Below are 23,666 nucleotides of genomic sequence, written 5' to 3' on the forward strand. Positions count from 1 at the left end.
CAAGTGCAAGTCTAAACAGGCTGACAACTTCAAATCACATGAAACTACACTTCCCAGGAACACAACATGATGGAAAATAAAAATGAAGACTTCAAATCTATAAACAGATGAAAACACAATGTGAATCAATGACAAATATCCCGATAACAACACAAAATTAAAAAAAACAAAGAGTGCACTTCATAAATTAATCCAAAAGTGATAAAGCCCAGGCACTACATGGAGAAAAATAAGTCGTACCTCGAGCTGACCACAAGAGGGCAGCCTAAGTGTGAGACATGATATTTGGAGCGTATCAATCACATGCACCAGGGGTGTCCAAACTTTTTCCACCGAGGCCCACATGCTGAAAAATGACAGGATGCAAGGGCGACTTTAATTTATAGTAAAGCAAACACATGCAGATATGCTAAGAAGTATAGTTCACGTGTATTTTAATGAAAAAATGTATTTTTTTAAATTAACATGTTTTCTTTAATATTTCAACTCTACTAAAGTGACATTATTTTTCTTCACAATATTAGTTTAATAGAGATTATTCTTGTAAAATTGCACCTACTTTTTCCATTTCTGCTGTTTTTTTTTTATTTTTTATTTTGACAAATTTTCCAACTTTGTTCCTTAATTTTATTCTTAACATTTTATGAACCAAATTTTCCAAAAATTACAACTTTGTTGTTTTGTTTGTCTCTCATAATATTATGACTTAAAAAAAAATGTTTTATTTTTGCTTTAAAAAATAAAACTTTATGCTTTATGTTAAAATGATGTTATTTTTCGTCATAATACTTTAGCGTTATTCTCATAAAATTACCGCTTTTTCTTTTTTGATTACCACTTTTTTTCCTCTTAATATTCTGATTGCTGGTTTGACCATTTTTGTTGCTGTTTTTTTTTTTTTTTTTTTTTTTTTTTTTAGTTTTCTTGTTAATTTATATTTTTAGAATGTGCTGCAAGGCAATAAAAAAAAAAAGCCGCAAATGGACCCCGGGCTGCACTTTGGACACCCCTGACCGAAACCTAAACAAACGACAATAACATTATAAACAGACACACAGCTCACGCACGCTCACATGCACACTTACACACATAAATTAGAGTGGAAATGACTGCATGATCGCCTGTGTAGAAGACTCCTACACTTGTGCTCTTTGTTGCAGACCCGCTTCCACAATACTGGCCTTTTCAGTCCCGATTCATGGTTCTATGATTCCGTGGAAGTGTTGTTTACTACCATCAGACTCGCCACATTCTGTACGCGCTTGGATTCATATTGAGCTAAATAGAAAAAGAGTCCAACTGTCGTCTTAAGGCGTGTCTCCATTGCCTTCGTTCTGATCCCACCTATCACTGCCAGGGGTCACCGAGGGGCATCTTGACGTGAACGGTCATCTCCACGGAATGGTCGTGTGGTCGGTCTCTCCTGTAGGTTACCGTCTTCTCATTGCTTGTAGGGATGTAGGATAACTCCTGAAGAGTGACGGGAATAAGCAGTCATGCAAAAGTCACGGATGCAAACAACTTCAACCTCATTACCCCCAAAATGCCCTGCTGAGATGACCCCTAAGATGACCCCTGTTTTCAACACTCATTTTGGGGAAACCAGTCCAGTCCAGTTAATCGCTTGTCTCTGTGGCTGTTTCCTAAGGTCTGGTCATGGGCAATCCCTCATGATGTTTTCCACTCACATAGTCACAAACCCTCCTGTCCATCTCGTGGAAGCCACCAAACTTTTAGTTTGTGGCATTTTTTGTGCGGCGTCTCCGTACCTGACACTCGGTAACATCATAGCTCAGTGGTGGTCAAACTAGTAGTAAAATTTTAGGTAACACTTCACAATAAGGTACACAAAATTGCAGTGGTTAATGAGGAAGGACCCTACCTAGCCCTAACCCTAACCACTACTCACTACTTCCTCATTAGTTCCTCATTAGTTCCTCATAAGTTCTTCAGTAGCTACTCTAAATTTATTGTATGTGCCATAGTCATTAGTTCCTCATTAGTTCCTCAGTAACTACTGTATTTTTGTGTACCTTATTGTAAAGTGAGACCAAATTTGAGCACGTTTTCATTGTACCATGCCTTTTTGTTTGTTGCTAAACTATTGATGTTGTTTTTTCAGTTGTTTTTGTTGTTTAATTGCATTTTTAAAATGTGCCGCAGGCGTCCTGCTTTGTCGGATTCTCAAGCCCTTTTGCTTCGCCCTTAGTTTTGGTAAACCTTTTTACTTTGATTCTTTTTTTGTCTTTTTTTTTGTCTCCGAGATCTCAAGAAAGACTTTGTGTTTTGCTGCACACACCACTGCCTCGCATCTTGCGTTCCTACCCGCACCGAATACAACATGTAATTACCGGGGAAAGTTAATTTGAGTTGTGTGTGTTTGTTTTTTTAAACCTTCACATATGTAAAATAGGTTTCATTTATCTTTGTAGTGCTGTGTTTCGTTGAGACGTTAGATTAGATTTGGACTGAGGACTGATATTGTGACTTGATATTCTCTACCAAAACACTAGGGGGCAGTGTTTTCCAGAGAGTGAGCAACGCCAACGCATGTTGACTAGCTATTTAGCTTCCTGTGTGGTAGCAGTGGTGAACAATGGCCACTGAATGGGCATCCATATTGTTGATGTACTGTAGATATCAGGGCATAATAACGTGCCACATTTCACTGTTGGTAACTGTGATGGCTTGAATAATATTTCAATTAATAATTAGTTTGATTCCCCCTAACTGGAAAACGGTTCTTTTTAACGGCGTTACTCCCAGCACTGGTCCTAACTGCTCAACAGTTATTTATTGATCTGCATCATTGACCCCTGTTATCTTGAAATTAGCATCATAATTCTTCTCTTGTTGGCTAACTTGCCTGACTTTTGAAAACCTGAATGGGTTTCTGTGTGGCTGACCCATCTCTCGATGCCACTGTTGTGTGTGTGTGTGTGCGTGTGTGTGTGCGTGTGTGTTGGGAAGAATGAGCTCTGACAAACTGCCTTTTTCAGAACCTCTTGTAGGGGAAAAATACTGCCTTGTATTCTGGTCTACGTTATTTATGCAGCAGTTGCATAACTTAAACTGCACTTCCCCATCATCCACAATCCTTATGTGAGACATGAACACGTCTTTCTTTTTTCTGTGTGTTCTACAGATATAAGAAGAGCTTTACAGCACGTAATGGGATCCACCTACAGGTATGCCGCCTACACAGGTCGCTACTGAAACACCTCCAACAAGGTTTGATGGTTTTTATATACATGCTGTGACCATGTAGTGGCAGGTACATTCCTCGAAAATAAAAACACAGCAGCACTGGTGTTAGCTGGTAGCCTTACCTTTTTTGTAGTGGTCTGAGGTGTTGTGAGCGTGACGCTGACCCGAGTCTGTGGTGAAGCTAGCCGGCTAGAAGTTAGCCTGTGTGTTATGGCTAAGTGTCAATACGCCAATAACATAGTTTGATCGGCGTAACAATGTGGCTGTCGCTTGGTTATATGCACGGCACATATGTAAAAGGAGCATTGTTAGCGGAATAAGTGGGTCCCGTACGTGTGGTACTGAGCTGCTTTATCTGTTTTTATATCTTTAGAACGCACAGAGAAGAGGACATCCCCGGTATGTGTTCATGTCTCAAACAAGGATTGTGGATGATGGGCAAAATTCCAAAAAAGGTGCAGTTTTCCTTTTAAAGTGTGAGCTCATCTGCATAACTCAGTGGTTCTCAATTATTTTCTGTCACGCCACACCTACGGGACAGACATTTTACCCCCGTCAATTTGAAATAGTATTGAGAACCTGTAATATGGATTCATCTGTAAAAACCACTGAGTTCCTGGCACCAGCACGGTCCAAGCATGAATCGAGAGACTAAAAGACCTGCCAACCTTGACAACATTTACAGTAACAGTATTTTGTCCTAAACAGTACATTATTCATGAACCATAGTGGTAGTCACAGCTCTTATCCGAACAAAACAGATCCCCTCCCCCTCCATTTGTCCCTGAGATCGTGTAAATTACAGTTAAGTCGCGCTTCCCATCGCTATGTTTACTGACGTTAGGAAATGTAAAACACATCTGTACGTCTGCTGACAGACTCAACCGTACAGATGGTGAAATCATCTCTTCTCAGAGAATGACGGTGTGTTATGGGTCTTCGTGATAGTGCGTTAACCTTGCTGGTGCAGAGATAGTCCCCATCCTTAGTGGCGCCCTCTGGTGACCAGCCTCTTTTCTGGAGCAGCAGCCTGGACACCGCCACCACCACCAGCCCGCACAGAACAGTCAGCGCACACACACTCAGGAAGGTCCCAACCACCCGGCCTCTACTGGCACACTCTGTGGACACACACACACACACAATGTTAAGACACTGTAACTAATAAGAGTTCAGATGCTAAGAAATGACACGCAGTGGTCCGAATAGTTAGCTGCTTATCTGCTGGGACCATGCGTAGATGACAGCCTCATGCCTCAAAACAAAGAGCCCAAAGACATTAAGTAACAGGGTTGCCATGGAGACCTGGCTCCTGCAGCACCCGGGAGGAGTAGGCGTCAGCAGGAAGAGAGTGTCCCGTCGGGTTGAGGGGATAAGGGGCGATGGGGTGGGTGGGAGAAAATGCACAATGAGCAGTTTTGTTCCAAAAACCCAGGCGGGGGATGAACTGTAACACTTGGATGTGCAGCGTGAGTGAAAGTGTAACCTTGAGTGTGTGTATTTCTAAACTCTGCGTGTGACTGTAGAGCGGAGAAAGAGAGCTGGGACCAGAGGGGGAAATGTAAAATGCAGCTGCAACACTGAAAGCGGTCTTGCTGACTCAAATGCACCAGGGTGCAGTTGACCTGCAATGGGAGCAGTGCTAGGAGGATGGAGTGTGTTGTGGTTGATGACCACTGTACCTGCTCTGGTGCTAATGTGAAGCTGCTCCAGTCCAGACTCTGAGCTTGTTTGAAACCAATAGCGACAGTTGTCACCACTGATGTACATACAGTGAAGCCACTTCCCTCCTGCTTAAGAGGAAAAGACACGTTTTGTTGGTAAATCACGCAAACGCACAGAGCTGATGATAATAACATTGCTTGAAATGTCTGGCATTGGCTGCTCTTAATGTTGTCACTTTATCCATTCGAATGCATTTATCTCGCACAGCAGAGTCCAAGCCTTTTTCACCGAGGGCCACGTTCTGAAAAACGAAAGGATCCAAGGGCCACTTTGATATTTTGTAAACAAACATATGGAGATACGCTCTCGATAAAACTGCATCTCAGCTTTGTGATATCGGTGAAAGCGTATTTAGTATCAACTTCAGTCTTTGCTGTTTTTTTATTCTATTTTACAAATATTTCAACATTATTTTCAGCTGTTTGTTTGTTTACAAAAATTGTTTTTTTGGAGGGATATTATATCCTCATAATTATGACTTTATTCCCACATTTTGACTTTATTCTTGCAACATTATGACGTTTTCCACAACCAAATTTTCCAAAAGTGACAACTTTTATTTGTTGTTTTTGTTTTGTTTTTCTCATAATATTCCAACTTTTATAAAATAACATTTTTTTTTCTTGAATATTTCAACTTTATTCTACTAAAATGACATTATTTTTCCTCATGTCAACCTCATAAAATTATGACTTTTTCTCATTACATTACAACTTTTTTTCTCGTAATATTTTTGGCTTCATTCCTTTTTTTAGCCTAGTTTTTTTCTTGTTAATTTAGATTTTTAGAATGCGCCAATAAAAACACATCCAACGGCTGCACTTTGGAATCCCCAATCAGAATTAAACATATTTTTGTACACATTTTACTCACAAAAAACTGCAGATGGTACGGTCAGTATAGTTGGTATTAATATTATTGCCTTATGTATGTGTTGACTTCTTCTTGAACATGTCAGTGTCAGTTTGAGGTTTTGTAATGCCACTTTTGTCCTCAAGAGGCAACAGTGAGCTACTGCTGCTATTTGGAATGGAATACATCATCTTGAGCAAATTAGATGAGATTAAGCAAAATTCAAATGTAAACAAATAGCATTTATCAAAACATTCTGTAATTTTTTTCGTTCTTTTTAAAAATAGGATATTATATTATCCATAAAAATTATTTTATGAACTACCACTTAAATAATTTCAAAAAAGCATTAGAAAAGTTTTATATTTAGATATATTTTTTAAAAATTTCCTAATATTAATTTATATTTCCTGGTAAGCATAGTCTATAATTCTTACATGGTTAAGCTAAAGAGAGTTAGCAGGTCATTCTCTCCTGCCAAAAGGGTGGACATCCCCACTTCCTGGTAATATACTGCCCCCTACTGACATGGAATGAGGTTGGTCTGTACCTGATAGCATAGCACTGATGTAGATGACCTCTGATTCACAAGTGCGGTTGCAATGCCCCGCCTCATTTTCTTTGAGGCCACAAGACACATGACAGTCCACACACTTCCTGAACGAGACATAAAAAAAACAAAAAAAAAGTCAGCTTTATGAATACCATCATGTTTACATTAAAGAAAAAAAAAAGTACCAGTTTGATTGACAGCTGCTTTGACAGGCAGGGCATCTCTCACAGACGTCTCCGGAGTATCCCTGGCCGTCACACACACATTGGCCGCACACACACTTGCCCCGCCCACTGCACAGCAAGCCATCAGGTGACTGGCAGGTTGCTGTGGAGACGGCACAACCGCAGCTATCTCCTGTCCAGCCGCCCTCACACACACACTCGCCCGAGACACACACCCCCTTTCCTGACAGGAACAGAAAGAAGGAAGACATTTTATATTCTTCATCCTATTCATAAGCATACCTTTCTAAAAACGTACCCCCACACAGCAGTCCTCCATTATAAGGGCAGGAGAAGTCATCCATCTGGCAGTATTTCCCGTAAACTGTGCCAAGTCTACTCTGCTCGCACACACACCTCCCACATTCACACACTCCTCTGCCACTACAGTCCACATTAGAGCCATCGGCTCGACAATCCCACTTTGATTCATTCATCACAAGCCCCTGATGCGGCCTCTGCTCCAGACCGGCGCCGTCTGTAGCCCCTGTACACGGCGACTGGTCACTGTCATGACATCTTCCTGTTGACCCGCAACTGCAGTGACATTTAGAGCGGACCCTGACAGTGGTGGATTCATTGTAGCCCACAGGGCGAACCATCACTTTAATCTCTTCATCTGCGTCGTGGTCAGGACAGGAGAACAGGCCAATGGTAACGTTGAAGTAAACCTGTGAAAAAAACCCCAGCAACCGTTAAAAAAAGCAACATTTTTTTGATGTTTTGTTTCTGTTCTGTGTGTGGTACGTTTTTAAAAAGGATTTAGAGTCTTGATGAAGTGCCTCTCCTATTCCTCCAAAAGGAAACGTTATGGATTGTTGATATTAAATTGTGTGGAAATGTGTTCATTTGATCTTTTATCTTTATCTTGATGCTGATAAAGATTCATTTAATCCAAGCGAAGATTAAAGTCTCTGTAAAAACTACTGGGGCATGATGAAGTGCGAGGAGTGGAGACGCATTTGGGAGTGAAAAGAAAGCAAAAGCACAAAAAGTCATTGCACAGCCTAAAGGAATGCAAATATTTGTGTGTGTTTGTAAATATAACAAAATGCTGCAGGAGGAGGTAGAAAAATGACTAACAGCCCATTTCCAAAAATAAATGCCTCCATATTACAAGAAGTAATGATTTTACAGCAAACAAGTCATGGAATCACATGGGAGTCTTTTGCATTAAACACAGCCTTTAGCCTAATCCGCTCAACTCAGATTATTTCCCCAATCTTTCATGGTGTGCGTGTGCGTGTGTTTGTGGTGGCCAAACTAATCCAATACAACTAAATAGTAGTGACAAATTGTGGAGCTCCATTCTAGTGCAGTGGTTTATTTGTTTGATACGTTACCGTCTGGTTGGGCTGCACCCCGGAGCAGCTCTGGTTTGTAGCGGTGGACCCGTTAGGACAGATGGGGACGACAGACGTCCAGTACCTGCTGAATGCCTTGTCGTCCACTGACACTGACAACGCCACCTCTGCCAACAAGTTCTATAAAGAGAGACGTTGGAATTAGACCAGCGGAGTCCAAAGTGCCCCCCAGGGGCTTTTTGCGGCCTGTGGCTGTTTTTTTGTTTGTTTGTTTTTTATTGGTCTGCGGCACATTCTACAAATCTGATTAACGAGGGCACTAAAAACAGCAAAAATTGAACAATTTTTCAATAATAAAGTCAAAATATTATGAGGGAAAAAGTTGCAATCTAATGCAAAGTCGTAATTTTACGAGAATAATGTAATATTATAACTTTATATTATAAAGTTGAAATCTTATTGGGATAAAAGATGTTGTTTTATAAAAAGGTGTAATATTATGAGAAACAACGATGAATAAAGTTGTAATTTTTTGGAAAATCAGGTTGCGGAAACAGTTATAATGTTGCAAGAATAAAGTCTAAATATTGTGGGATTAAAGTCATAATTACGAGAGGAGAATTTACACAAAGAAATAGTTGGAAAATTGAAAAAACAACAGAAATGGGCGAAAAAAAATAGCTGTAATTTTAATGCAAATTAAGTGGGGGGAAAAAAAGTCGTAGGAAAGTCAAGAGGAAAAAGTAGCAGTTTTACGGGAATAAACAATGTGAGGGGAAAATGTAATTTTAGTAGCATAGAGTTGAAAGAGTAAAAAAAATATGTTGGAAAATTTAAAAAAATAACAAATTGGGGGGGAAAAAAGGAAACCCCCACGTTCATACTAATACGCATTTTCACCTTTATCACAAAGCTGAGATGCATTTTTTTCTTAAATAATCTGTACAGAACCAAATATCAAATTGGACCTTGCATCCTTTCATTTTTCAATATGTTCCGTTTGGACTTCCCTGTGTTAGAATGGTTAAAGTTACAACATTAAGAGCTGCCAATGCCAGACAAAAAGGTTTGGCCACGCCTGAATCAGACCTCGAAAGTGAATTCTGACTGTGTTGCGTTCATGGGAATCCAGATATAACTGAACCAGACACAAAGTTATGATGGGAAATTAAAAGTGAGAATTGTGACTATTGAAAGTTGCAACATGTCCTCAAAATGCCCTCATTGTTGTGTGTGTGTGTGTGTGTGTGTGTGTGTGTGTGTGTGTGTGTTTTGTCCTCAAGTGCAGGAGGCTTATGGGAAATTGGAGGTGGAGCCAAAAATAGAATCTTTGTTTTCCTACATGGTCGGGACACCTAGTTTACAAGAAGGGGGTCTGATGGCGGTTACAATACAAGCTTCTGTTCAGACTCAGCTGCGTGTGTGTGTGTGTGTGTGTGTGCGTGTGTGCGCACCCAGATCTGTAGATTCGGACACATCTAGAAGCAAACAATGGAGCGCTGTGCTGCAAGCAAGATTATAGCCACAGACTGCAGCCAACCAAATGAACAAACCTCTATAGTCACACATGCTCTTACACTGCACGCTCTTTTCCAGCTTCCCTATCCTTCTGTTATCATTACAAGTTCGGAAACACACAAAAGTCTTAAATATGTCGAGTACTCCTGATACCTTATATGCATCCACCACTAGGTCAATGAGGTTTGGAGACTGGAAGAAGCCTATCTTCCCCAAGTAGGAGGCTGGCAACAAACGCACCAACTCCTAAAGAAAAGACAAAAAAGCAACTCTTATTTTGTATGAATACATGCACCATACCTTGCATTATGAAAGTAAGAGCTTGGAAAGTATTATGAGAGTTGTTTTTATGAGGCAAGGGACACATGAACGGTCTGTACTGTACTGTTGTATGCTTCCCCATAACCACTTACATAGCATTTTCCCCCTCAGTGTTAAGCACTTTGCACTCATTCACCTATTGACTAATGATGGTGGAGGCTACCATACAAGCAGCCAAACAATGATGCAACAGTTAGGGGTCCATTATCGTGACGTTGAGGACACTATGTATATAGTTGTCCCTTTTATTGTACCCCCCAGGTACTAATTCTGTACAAATGTACCCCACAGGGCAAATTATTGGACGTGAAGGTAGCTCTTTGTATATTCTCCAGGGCCGACGAGGTACAGGTATATGGTCCCAAGCTATTCGAGGCAAGTACTGTATTGACCCAAATATAAGACGACCCTGAATGTAAGAAGACCCCTCTTTTTGAAGATCTGCTTTTGGAAAAATATACTTTTTAAAATCATGTTTTCAACATCATTGCACATATTGTTTTTTAATTTGAGTGGGTCTCACCCACGTGTGTTGCGGCTGCATCTCCCCAGATCACTGTTAGTGACAGAAAGAAAAGCTCAGGGAGCTCAGAGCTCATTTGGCGCCACCTGTTGGTTTGCGTGTTGAGTATAAATCTCTATACAGAAAAAAATCTATCCAAAAATCTATCAAAACTCAATAGTGGTCCATAAACACAAGATTCACTGGGCAACTAGTCACAGTGGAAGAATACATGCAGCAACACTACTGTCATCACTGGAGTGTCGCGACTATTAGTATGAATAGAGATTGTATTGGTAGCCTAGCTAGCCAGATGTGGGATGACAAGGAGGTGTTCCATTAACAATCTTGTTATTGCAAAGGCTACTGTCTGTCGCAAGCACGCCACAACATCAACAGCAAACTCAGCTGTCTTCTCTGCACAGAGCCGTCGTCCCGCACTCCCACACGCAGGACTCATGTCACGTTCACAGACATTTGGAAATCACCACACTCTTTAACGCTACACGTAACTGCCAGGTTTAATATGGTCTGCTAAAGGACGTACTCTTCCAGTTTTTGCGGATCGCTTGCAACCTGCAATTTGTATACCCTGGTGTTGAAGAGATTACCTCGTACCACTGGTACTGTTGTTTCTCCACAGCGAAGATGGAGTGAATATGGTTTTCCAGCAGTTTGTCAGACAACTGGCCCAGACTCGGATGGTCCTAAGGATAAACACCAAGAGAGCAATATCAGATTACGTTGACTTGTTGTGGACAAAATATTCAGCGTTGCTCCTGTTTGCTTCTTCCCAGCACTCACCATCCTGGTGCTTCCAGTGTAAATGTTGTTTTCCAGGTGACACAGACCATCATGCGGGACGACGATTCCCGCCAGTCGGCTGTCCAGGGCGAGGTGGGACGGCTGGTCGGTCATCAGGAGCAACAAACGTTTGGCCTCTGGACGCCAACCCACGGCTTTCTGAAGGAGAGACGCGGTTGTTGGTTTTTACAGGACTACGACAAAACGTCTGTAATTTCTGCAAAATTTTGTGAAGGCCTTGGTAAGGAAAGAACCCATGGACATTTCAGGTACGGATCCAAGATTTTTTTTACACTTTTGTTAACACTGGACTAGAATATTTAGCTGAATTTCTCAGCAAATAATGCAAGCAGATATCTGAAAAGTTAGGCCCTGATCCAGATTAGAATTTGTTAAGTGACCAAGTTAAGTTGGGGCACATGTTCCCATGCAATTGAATGAGAAGGTGTGTCCAAACGTCTGACTGACACTCTTATATGGTCTTTTCATGTGGGGTCTTGGGAATTCTACATGCAAATCAACAAGCCAACAAGCCAAATGACCGTCTCCCCATGAAAGTCAGAGCTTTTCCAGTGACCTAAGGAGATGCAGCCATGGCCCATGCTTAAAAAAAAAAAGGTGTCTCAAATTGGGCACGTTATCAAACAGACAACAAATGATCATGGTTTGAAGATAATGGTAATGAAGAGTTATCAAACAACTTTCCTGCACCTAAGACATATGATAATGCTTTTCATCCAAATTTACCAGTTGTTATTTCACTCATATTGGAAACAGGCTTTCCTGTCTGTTTTTGTCTTTAAGAATATTGATCCAAAAGCGAGTCTTGAAAAAGGGGGGTCCTTTTCCTAGTCAGGCAAATTTCATCCGGTTCTACCTCAGTTTTTATTATTTATTGGTTCCAAAAACCGAAACGTACAAAAACTGTGTCAATTTTCCCATAGGAAATAATGTAAATCCAATAAATCAAATCAAAACTGTGAACAAAAAATACATTTCATAGAGAATAATGATAGTTTTACATGCAGAAAACAATGCAAAATAATTATCAATGACCAGTGAATGGAAGCCGTTATCGACGCAAACTTCCCGTACATCCTGGCGAGATCCTTCTTTATCAAAGCACTCCCAACTCTCTGTGGCCCCATGGCGGTTTATTTTGCAGTCGCACTCAATAAAAAATGCACAGACAGTGAGTCAGCAACACGTATGGAGCTTTGTTTGGGAACTTAATTTTGTGGTACGGTACAGCACAGGACAAACTCGCTAGTTTTGTGCATGTTTATTGTTTGCATTTTTTTTTTACCTTTAAAATCCACATTTACACAGCATATTTTGGGGAGGAGCACATACTACGTTATTATTTGAGCTCACTAGTCAGCAACAACGTACAGAGAAACATGGAAAATGTAAGTACATATGTGGTAAGATACTCTAAGCTCCTTTGGCTCTCAAGGAAAAAAAACCCAAAAAGTTCTTCCACAAGTCACAAAGCCCCCCCATTTATGTCTGTGTCATAGAGTGTGGGAGAAAAAGGGTGTCTGTGTGTTTATATTTCAGCGCGCTAATAAGATAGGCATGACATAATGGAGAGTCTATTTCTGGAGCCGTGAGTGCTGTGTGGTGTTTCCTTGCAGTCTGGTTACTCAGGGACCCCTGCATGGCATGACTCACAGCCCTCCTGCAGTCATCGTATGAGCTACTGCCACTGTGTGTGTGTGTGTGTGTGTGCGCGGGGAGCCAAGCTGGGGTCTTATTACTAAGTGGGATTCCAGTGGAACAATCAAACGCTGAGTCAGAATGCCACTATTCTCCCACAATAAAGGCCTCCCACAATAAAGTGGTAGGGTAGGTTTCAAGTCATACTTTCTGAACTGTTAAAAAAGTGTCACAAAAGTGAACACGTGCCAAGTATGTGGTCTGACCGGCCGACCTCTTCAACCTCTGCCGCAATACTGGCAGCACTCGTACATCTATATTCCAAAGACAACCTCTGGAAATGACGCTAAGCATGTACAACTTTTTTGGTGGACCATGCCGAGGCCCGTTCTGAGTGGAAGCTGTCCTGTTAAAGCTCTGCATGGTGTTGGCCACCGTGTTGCAGCTCAGCAACACTCAGGGTGCTGTCAATCTTCATGTAGCCCAGAACATCTTTATGTAGAGCAACGATTCTTTTTTTTTTTTTTCCACACTCTCAGACAGTTCTTTGCAATGAAGTGCCATGTTGAACAACCCCAGACCAGTGTGAGAGCGAAAACATTAAATTGAACTCACCTGCTCCCCATTCACACCTAAGGGCTTGTAACCACTCACGAGTCACATGACACTGGGGAGAGAAAATGGCTAAACGGACCCAATTTGCACAGTTTACGGCAGGAGTGTCCAGACTTTTCCCACACAGGACTGAAAATCAAAGGATGCAGGTGGCCACTTTGATATTTATTTTCAAATTTTGTAAAAAGGCAGAAAAAAACGTTAAATACATTTAAAGACAACGCTTTTTTTATTATTAATTATTAGTATCAACATTTCAGCTTCTTCTCTTTTACATTTTGCATTTTTGCTCCATTTTTCTTATTTTTGCTGGGTTTTTTGGTTTAATTTTATTTTATATGCCGCAGACCAATAAAAAAAACAAGCCGCGGGTTGCAAATGGCCCTCGAGCTGTGCTTTGGACACCCCTGGTTTAGGGTGTACTCACTTTTGTTGCCAGCAGTTTAGACATTAAAAGGTTGTGTGTTGACTTATTTTGACGGAACAGCAAATTTAGACTGTTATCCAAAGTGTACACTGCCTACTTTACATTGTATCCAAGTGTCGTTTCTTTAGTGCTGTCCCACTGAAAATAAAAGTAAACAGGAGCACTTTGAGCTGCAATCTGGCATCCTGGCAATGCCAAACATAGTAGATGCGATCAGGATTTAACGTGTTTTGACCCTGTATCACATTTAATAAAAAATATCCTTGCAAGAATGCAGTGCCCTTCATCAAAACAAACCCACATAATCTAGTTGATCCCTCCGTATTCGACCTACCTGGCACTCAGCAGCCTGCAGCATAGCATCCAGCCCTCCCTCGGGTGTATCCATGTTACCGGAGATGCGCTGGCGTTTGATCACGCGTGTGAACTCGCTCATATTCCCGGTCATGCTCAAGACGTGGTGGAAGCCATGGGCGGGACGGCAGCGGATCTCATAGTCACTGGTGAGAAAGGGCCCGAAACAGCCACGGTTATTGATTGCTGCGTTCATATTAAAAAGGCCCCTTGTTTCAGGCTCACGTAGCAATTCATCATTGGACCAAAAAATGCAAAGTCACTCTGAGTAACACACAGCAAATTGTGGGAGTTTGGATCATCTCGTCCAAAAATGCAATTACATGAATGGATAAGAATGAAAGAAAAATGCGTGATTATCAGACCCTTATCACTCCTCTCATGAGGTCACATGTTAATTGTGCTTCCCACACTTCTCAGGCTCTTCTCATCTTCCAGATATTCCTTTTATGTGCACATTTAGCTCCTTGATTAAACGCATAGTCAGGGGTAACATAGGCTTGTCCTGAATCATCCCTTAGTTATCCTAGACTGCTGCATGGGGGATTTCCCATGAGACATCAATATCCCCTTCTCCATCGCAGCACATTCATTTCATGATACCAACTTGTCTGTCTTGTTTATTATAACACTCACAATGGGCCATTTACATTCAGATTTAATGTTGTTATCATACATTATTATTAATGTATACCTTTTCAGTGAATTATGGCTATCAGACCAGCATTTGATAGAGTTGCATTGTCTGCTATGATGTTGCAATGTTATTTTATCATGCTTCTTCAGTCAACAAACGATGTTTCTAACCTGCAGGGGTTGTTGATCTTGGTGGGATGCACGTTGATGTAAGGCGACACCGGCTTGTCCACAAAGGAGCCGAAACCGAGCCAAAGGTCTGAGGAGTGCTCCTTCATACGCAGAGACAGCGCTACGCCCACCGTCTTCAGCTGGGGGAGGAAAATGTGAGTAAAGAAATGCATACGTAATGACAGCAGAAAGCTTATTTACGTCCTTAACACTTATGTCACTTTTCTGCACGAACCACGCTTCAGTCATCTTATGGGCAAACTGGTTCATGTGCATTGCTTCATTAGTGATTCTTTTTAATCATTCATTTCACGCCTTAGTTTATGCCCCTGGAGCGTTGAATGCAAAAGTGAAGCCTTTGAATTGACCAAAGATATCAAAATATTCATGCTGAAGGGATCATATCTTTGTAGCAAAGCAATTAGGAGTTCTTACGTGGAGGCAGAAATTATTCTTGCCTCATGCCCGTGCATTTAATGTTATGTATAAATCAACTTACATGATCAAGGTTTTCTTGCATCGATGCGGATACATCCACCAGGTAGTAAAGATCCACCGGATAACGTGGCAGCTGCTTCACGGCAACAATGAAGCTGGCCTCCGAACCTGCCGCACACACCGTTCACTTTTTAAACCGCAAACCACTTATTGGTTATTTCACGCAGCTGTTGCCAATACCTGGTGTGAGCGTGATGCTGATGTCTGGGGGCGACACTTGTGTGCTGCTGGTGGTGGCGTTGACCTCCACTTTGACCTTTGAGTGCTCTGTGAACTCGGGTCCACAGCCTTTTCTGAGCAAGTTCACCTGAAGGTCGCAGCGGTGGCTCGAACCCGCTCCATCCAGAAAATCCTGAAGGTCACACACAAACAGGATATAATATATACTATGTGTGTGTATGTATACACACATCTTCCTAAATCTGTTAGTGAGCATATAATATAATACAGTTAAACTACACATATTTTAGTGTCTTTTTATTGTCTTATCAACCTAAGGCACACCTATGCAATAGTCATGCTGTCTAATGTGAGGTGGATGAATTATAAATGCTCACTAGCACAGATCAGTGAACAATATTTGAGAGGGATAGGCCTCTTTTGGATATCGAATACAATGTAGATCTCATGGAAAATGGGAGCGAAAACAAAAGTGTTGCGTATATTTTCGTTGAGCACCTATGATACATTCTCCGCACCGGCTGACTAAAACCTGACAAGGGAATCAAACCACGCCATTCAAACCGTGCTTATTTCTGGCAGTGTTCGATCACCGCCACCTCGTAAAGAAACATGTAAAAAGATAACTATACAATGTTAACTTCACGAAAAGTAGTGGCAAATAAAACCTTGCACTCACAAACATTGATGTCAGTGATAACAGCCGTGATGACTGGACGCCACGTGATTTTTAGATATCAACATAAGATCACGTAGAGTCATTTGGCCCAAAAGCTTTAGTCTAGCTTCTTGCTTTGCAGCGTGTGTGTGTGTGTGTGTGTGTGTGTGTGTTACAAGCAAAAGAGCATTCAAGGCGCTTCTCACAGTTATTAACGGGTGTGTGATGGCGAAGGACACGAAAGGTAACGAATGATCATTTCCAAACCTCCTGTACTTTGTCAATATTATCCGTGTAGCAGAGATTATGTGCGTATTTTGCAAACAGCACATCAATAATGAAATCATTTTCCAGGATGAAATTACAGTTCATATCAGAACCACTCAATAAAACCATTACATTCCTGTCAGGTTTTTGTCTTTTTTTTTTTTTACACAGGATACAGACGAGTCCAGGTAGCTGCTGATCGTCCCTATTATTGTGGTTTATGGGTTTTAACTTCTACATAACTTCTAGAGCTACTTCTCCTTACTGGAATATCATTTGACCACCACAAGTCATCTGACCTAACACAGCCGCAGTGTCATGCCTTGTAGCTTTCGAGTGGATTAGTAACCTTTGCTCCTTCCGTCAGTAAGCGACTCACACAAAGTGGACGAACAACAGGAAATAAATATGCTCCCTACCTACCTACCTAACTTCATGAGTGCACAATGTGACCTGCAGGACACCATCTGAAAAACTAATCAGAGCCTCAAGAAGATGTGTCAAATGTAAAATAATACTGTTTCACTGTTTTTCAGTGGTTCCTTTGCCTCCTGCGATAACAAATGTTATTAACCTGAACACCCACGTACTGTACGTGCACAATTAGGGATGGCCCATGAAAATGACATTCACCTTTGGATTGTAAATAAGCAATTAGCCATGACCGTTGTGCTTATTTCGTGTAAAGCAGTTCTGCCGAAATAGTAGCGCCAACTACTCATGAAAAGCAGAAACCGCCGCTCAAGCTTTTCAGCGACCCCAAAGCAGCTCCACATCGCGCCAAACAGGAAACAGAAAACCAAAATAAGAGCACAAAAGGGGAAACAAAGTGAAACTTTAAGGAAAAACAAAACTAAAGTCCAACCTGTCATGCGGAACCCGACATGAAAAGCTGGCTATTTGAGTGTGTAGTAAGGCATTCTCCTTGATATCTAATCTAATATCACTTCAGGAAGCCGCACGCAGCGTTTTGGCACTTTTCTGTTTATCTTAGTTTGTGCAAACAGTGTTTATTTGTGAAATGCATTACAGTAGAATGAGAATAATGTGGGAATGAGGGAAGAACTACTGCCAATATCGGAAAGAAAGCCAATATGGAGCATCTCTATGCACAGTACAACAAAAATGATTAACCTTATTTCAGTACAATGAATTCCAGTGTACATTCATTCATTTTCTATGCCGGTTAATCCTCATTAGGGTCGCAGGGATATGCTGGAGCCTATTCCAGTTGACTTTGGGCGAGAGGCGGGGTACAACCTGGACTGGTCGCCAGTCGCAGGGCACGTATAGACAAACAACCATTCAAACTCACATTCACACGTATGGACAATTTTTTGGTGTTGCCGGTTAACCTGACTTGAAAAGAAAACCCACACATGAGGAGAACATGCAATTGCCCAATGGACATTCAAACCCAGATCTCCTGACTGTGTGGCCAACATGCTAACCACTTGGCCGCCGTGTGGCGCATTGCAGCGTACATTGTATTTGATTGTGCATTTGTACATACAGTAATGAAATGCCCTGCAGTGTAACTTCAATGACTTGACTGCAGGTTTCTGCACGCGCTGAATATTAATATCGCTTCTGATTTGTTGCTGGATGTGTAAAAGCTGAGTTATTTATGCCTGCAGCCATTTGTAAAACTTCATCCGAATGACAGAGTGACTTTCCGGCTCAGTCGTTGGAAATGTGCAACTGTGCATGAACAAGTTGGACCTGTGTTCACACGCCACTGAACTCGACCCAATGATGAAGGTTCACATGATTGGAAAGCACCTGAAACCTTTAAACACCCACATGTTGACAGTTTAGTCTAGTGTGCTCGTTGATACGTTAGCTCCCAAATGGGCTGGTGTGTGTTTGGAGGTTTAACACTTCCTCTCAGCCGGGCAGTGATCCTGGCTGGATCTTTTATGAGAAAGAACTCCCAAGCAGATGCACAGAATGTCAGGCAGTGGTGACCAGACTAAACATATGGGTAAATTGTGGATTTGCCTTTGCCCTTGCTGCTGCTGCTGCTGCTTGAGAAAGAATAGAAATGGAATGGAAACATTCACACCTCCGCACACAGAAGCTTTAAACATCATGTTCACATCTGTGGATGGTGTAAAAGCAGCAATAAAGTGTGTATCATTTTAAGGAATGCAGCGGAATGTCTCTCATTTTTCTTCTGCCAGAGACACGCTTATAAGTGGACGCATTCCATACCTCCTTGAAGCACCAGGAACACTGTGGTCCACGTCTGAGACACTCTGTGCAAGATGTGATCATAGGAGACGAGCACACGTTGTTGCCTAGAGGGACAGAGTGACAAAAGGAGAAGAACCTAAGAACCTTCATATATTATAGTTTCTATCAACACTTATAGCGACAGCGGATCAATTAAAGCTCTCGTGCAGAATTATGATGATGGAAACACATCCTTGCATCTCATATGAGCCACTCCAGCATGCGTCAGGGTGTGGAAAAGCAGTTAAACTGTGGGAACAGGTGCCAGTCCATTAGTCCACACTCGCTCACTCACGCACTACATGAGTCAATCAGTAAATGCCATGTGCACTCACGTATTGCAGGAGCAGATTCTGTGATTGCTGAGTCTCACAAGAACTATTTATGCCGTCGCGATATTTCACGGCTGACTAAAGGTGGCATTAATGATTCATTGAGATGATGTATCTGCTGAAATCACATATTTCAGGGGAAGTTTTGCAGTGAGCCTCCAGGCTGAGAGTGAAAAATGTAGGCCGGAGAATGGCTGCAGGTTCTGAATGCCACTGTAATGCCTTTCTGGCCCAATTAGCTCTCTTTATGAAACTTTTACCCGAACAATAACGGTGATGAATAATTATTTTTCTGTGTCTCAGGGTTGCATTTTTTATTTTTATTTAAATTGCGATATGTATTTTGGGATAGATAGCTGAATAGGCGATAGATGGATGGATAGGTGGATGAGCTGCTAGATAGACATGAAGAATTTCAACTTTATAGAACAAAGTTCAATTTAAAAAACTAAGTAAAAAAAATAGTGAAAAATGAACATTTTATTTTTTATTTTTTAATTTAAAAAAAGTGACAATACATAATTAATTACATATTACTACAAATTGTTTTCTTAAACACCACAAATCTTATTTGATGTCATAACTTGAAAAAAAATGTGTCAAATTTGATTGGAAAAAACACAATAATTAAAAATTATACTAAAATGTGACAATAATAAGGCAATAATGGATAAAATGTGGTCAGGTAAAAATGCATTATAAGATAGAAGAGTCTCTATACTGTACTGTCCCATCATTCCTTATGGATAAGTCATTTGTGGACTTTAAGACCCCCTGTGACCGATGTAGGTCAAAGTGATGCTGTCCAGGAACAACACGAAACATAATGTAGGTTAATTACAAGGATATGATATAATTGTCCCCTAATGAGGCTGAACTCACCCGGATGAGAGGCTACTGCGCCGAGAGCCACTAGCAAGCAGAGCAGGAGACACAGAGGGACGCTGCCATATGTTGATGGGCAGGAAGTCATATTATCCACGCCGGGTGGCTGACCGGACCGAGCGAGGAGGCTGTGTTGGAGTCACTGCTGCAGCCGCTGAGGGGAGCTTGGAGACCGGCGACCGTGTGTCCGCCGCGTCGCCAACAAGAGCCGGGAATGGCGCACCGATCCACGGAGCATTGTTCCCTCACCCAGTAACCCTCTAATCCCGGGGAGGTATTCACATCCTCCGGTTCCAATCAGCTTAGAGGCACGCTCCCCCTGCACCACCGCCACCTCCGGGAGGGCAGGTGAAGAAATGGGTTTTATGCACCCACCCCCTCCCCATCGATTTCCTCGGAGTCTGGCTCACAACAGTCTGGACCGAGCCGAGCTGATATCCACTGACCCAAAAAAGTGTCCGTCACTGTGCACCAGCATGCTGACTAAACAGGCTGCACAGTCAGGGAGTTATAGACCGACTCAGGTAGGCGGTGCCATGGCAACCAGAGAGAGCGAGAGAGAAAGAGAGAGAGAGGGGGTTACAAATAAGTTTTGAAAGCATAACAGAGGGGGTACGCTATTTTCAGCTTGATCTTGTATGTGTAAAATGGTCATTTTTAAAATGAATTATAGTTTCAAGCTGCTTCTACTGCTCCCATCGTGTTGTTTCTGAATATATTCAGCCACTTCAAATATAACTTTCATGTGTAGGTCTGTGCTTTGGTCCTCTGTATTGTTCTCAACCTTTTTTTTTTCAGTTAAAAATCAATTCGAAGCAATACTATTGTTTTGTTTAACATTTGGAAATAAAAATAAATAAAAACAACTTCAATTGTAAACAACTTAATTACAAATAAAGCCTTGCGCAACTTACGTGCCCTCTTTTGGGAATATAATAGACGTGTTCTTAAATACACACTCAAATGAAATCATTGAGTGTTTAATATTGTATCTTCTGTTTTTTTTTACATTATTTTTTTCTGTTACAATATCATTAATCTGTACTGTTCATATATGGGGTAAAAGTTTTATTATGTATTATATTATTTATTATTTTTAGTAATATATAATTTGGATTAATACAATTATTTATATTGTATGTATTACTTTCTTTTATTTATTTTGCAAGTAATCCAAAGTGAACCAGCGGATTAAAACATGCTAGTCATTTTTTACATTAAATATTACTGTTTAAACAGTTGAAGTAATGGTAACATTAAAGGAAAACTGCACTTTTTTTTTTAGTATTTTGTCCATCATTGGGCATTTCTGTGTGGAGTTTGCATGTTCTCCCCGTGCGTGTGTGGGTTTTCTCCGGGTACTCCGGTTTCCTCCCACATTCCAAAAACATGCATGTTAGGTTAATTGGCGACTCTAAATTGTCCATAGGTATGAATGTGAGTGTGACTGGTTGTTTGTCTATATGTGCCCTCCGATTGGCTGGCGATCAGTCCAGGGTGTACCCCGCCTGTCGCCCGAAGTCAGCTGGGATAGGCTCCAGCATGCCCTCCTAATGAGGAGAAGCGGTATAGAAAATGGATGGATGGATGGATCTACAGTCCTTTATATGAGACATGAACACATATGCCTTTCTCTTTTCTGTGCGTTCTAAAGATATAAAATCCGATAAAAAGAGGCAGGTAATTAATGCATGTAGCGGGACACACCAAAATTCCCAAAAAAGTGCAGGCTTCCTTTTTAAAGTTGATTTGAAACATGCGTAACAAAGTTCCATTAAAGAACATCGCCTGATTAGACGATTCAGCATGTCCGAAAAGGAGAAGGAAGAAGCAAAGCTTATCTAATCCTGCCCCTTCTCGACGTCTCAGCCATTACTTTAATAGGGAACGAAAAGAATAAACATGTGATAGTCAGTTTGTAGGTCGCTTGTGGGATAGCGTAGGCATCTAAATAATGCACAGTTCATTTTTTCTTTCATATTTTTGGTCCGAAATTAGGTCATAAACATGCCAAACGGACTTGCATTGATGCCAACTCAACATGAAAGGAGAATATATGTTCTTTGTTGTGGATTTTTAATGGATTGTTGGTGTTTAACTCAACAAGAATATCCACAGTTGTATAGTGAGGTGCACTTCAGTTGAACTATGGCCTCGAATTAAACACTGATGTTTATATTGCTTCTTCAGGGAGCCATTTAACAGCACTGAGCGCTCCTGTGTGTGTGTGTGTGTGTGTGTGTGTGAGGATGTGTGTGGATGTTGGGGTTGGAGAGTGGAGTGGTGGGGGTCAATAATAGCAGCGCTCTTGTGAAGGAGTTCACATGCTGGTGCTGAGGCAGGAGGAGGAGGAGGAGGAGTATTTTTGGGTCTATTGTGCACAGATTCCAATGACATGGAGTAACCTTCACCGGCTGCTCTGCTGAGCCAAAAATGTCCTAAACAAGCAGGAGAACAGCAGCTGTGCACGGACAAAAAGACACAAACCCCAGTCCCCCGTCTTTGGCATGATGGGATGCGTGTCTTCCATTGAAGCCCACCAGATAAAACAATCATGTTGGGATTGGCTCGCTGCCCGAACTGTGTGTGTGAGTGTGCCAACGGCGCTGATCAATACACAGCTTTCACAAGAGCCTTATCTGATCTGTTTGACCCAGTGAGCTGTTCACACGGCTGAAGCTGGGCCAGCTATGTGCGTATTCATTCATTAGCATAATTTGTCAAAGAGGAATTTGAGGGTGGGGGTATCGTACGTGCATCCCCCTCTACGTGCTCCCCTTGCAGTCACTCTCAATTATGGTAATGATGCTAACACATTCCACACTGCTTTCTAATAGTACCATTATTTGATCAAAAAAAAAACTGGGATTTTGCAGTAATATGCCTGCCGAGCCACTAGTTGCTGATTCTTCCACGTGCGCATTTATTTGAGAACATTTATTTAGAACAGGGGTGTCCGGAGTGCAGCCCGGGGGGCATTAGCGGCCCCCAGGTATTTTTAAATACACATTAAACAGGAAAAGTATACAAAAAAGAACATGCTTTTACAAGAATAGGACACAATATTCTGAAAAAAGTGAATTTTTTTTAAAGAATAAAGTCATTTTACAACAAAGTTCTAATATAAAATAAAAAATGTATATTTTGGAAGCATAAAGTTGAAATGTCAAACAAAAAAGGATGTTTTTTTGAAAGTCATAATATCACAAGAAACAAAGCAAAGAGTAAAGATGTAAATTTTGGAAAATTAGGGTGGAAAAAAGTTATGGCTATGAGGAGAATGAAGTCAAAATAGTTTGGAATAAAGAGAAAAAATATTCACAAGAAAAAAAAAACATGGAAAAATGAGCAAAAACATACAATATAATGAGAGAAAATGTATATGAACTAATTAACTTTATTTGTAATACAAAGCTTCAGATGGAGGCTGTTTTCTTTTTTTAAATATATAACTTGGTTGGTTTACAATATGTAAAATATAGTACTATAGTAAGTAAAGTGGCCCCCGCATTTGTTGATTTTTCAGTATGTGGCCGTTGGTGAAAAAAGTTTGGGCACCCCTGATTTAGAATTTGTAATAAATGCACACTTGCACAAAATAAAACCAGGGAATTTTCATCCAGACTTGCAAAAACTACACGCACTGCTGTAATGTGCCTGCCAGACCAGTAGTTGGCGATTATTTTTTTTTAAGAAACGCTAAATGCTGCTTGTCCTTCCGGGTGTTGACCAAAAATGC

General features: G+C 41.2%; 1 protein-coding gene across 3 annotated transcripts; it reads right to left on the bottom strand.

Moving 5' to 3' along the window:
- Nucleotides 1-865: 865 nt before the first annotated feature.
- itgb8 (integrin, beta 8) lies at nt 866-20,412 on the bottom strand. 3 transcript variants are annotated; one of them, XM_054762826.1, is made up of 16 exons: nt 19,925-20,412; nt 18,690-18,775; nt 15,551-15,722; nt 15,372-15,478; nt 14,873-15,012; nt 14,046-14,211; nt 11,011-11,169; nt 10,818-10,913; nt 9,537-9,629; nt 7,905-8,045; nt 6,821-7,232; nt 6,523-6,745; nt 6,335-6,441; nt 4,890-4,997; nt 4,165-4,328; nt 866-1,470 (listed from the first exon to the last, which is right to left on the bottom strand). In XM_054762826.1, the coding sequence occupies exons 1-16, from the start codon at nt 20,013-20,015 to the stop codon at nt 1,348-1,350; spliced, it is 2,388 nt and encodes a 795-aa protein (XP_054618801.1). In that variant the 5' UTR covers nt 20,016-20,412; the 3' UTR covers nt 866-1,347. The 3 variants fall into 3 exon arrangements, with proteins under 3 accessions (XP_054618801.1, XP_054618800.1, XP_054618802.1); XM_054762825.1 differs by having other exon boundaries at nt 4,890-5,000; XM_054762827.1 differs by lacking the exons at nt 866-1,470; nt 4,165-4,328; nt 4,890-4,997 and adding an exon at nt 5,012-5,173.
- Nucleotides 20,413-23,666: the final 3,254 nt, after the last annotated feature.

Source organism: Dunckerocampus dactyliophorus, chromosome 20 (genome assembly GCF_027744805.1).
Source record: "Dunckerocampus dactyliophorus isolate RoL2022-P2 chromosome 20, RoL_Ddac_1.1, whole genome shotgun sequence".
Lineage (NCBI taxonomy): Eukaryota > Metazoa > Chordata > Actinopteri > Syngnathiformes > Syngnathidae > Dunckerocampus > Dunckerocampus dactyliophorus.

What these genes read in the sequence shown, in the direction of transcription:
- itgb8 (XM_054762825.1), bottom strand. Translation starts at nt 20,015, where the DNA reads ATGACTTCCTGCCCATCAACATATGGCAGCGTCCCTCTGTGTCTCCTG. An exon ending in TGGAGGACTGCTGTGTGGGG is followed by an intron (nt 6,746 to 6,820) that starts GTACGTTTTTAG and finishes TGTTCCTGTCAG; the next exon opens with GAAAGGGGGTGTGTGTCTCG. An exon ending in CATCAGTGCTATGCTATCAG is followed by an intron (nt 5,001 to 6,334) that starts GTACAGACCAAC and finishes TTTCCTCTTAAG; the next exon opens with CAGGAGGGAAGTGGCTTCAC.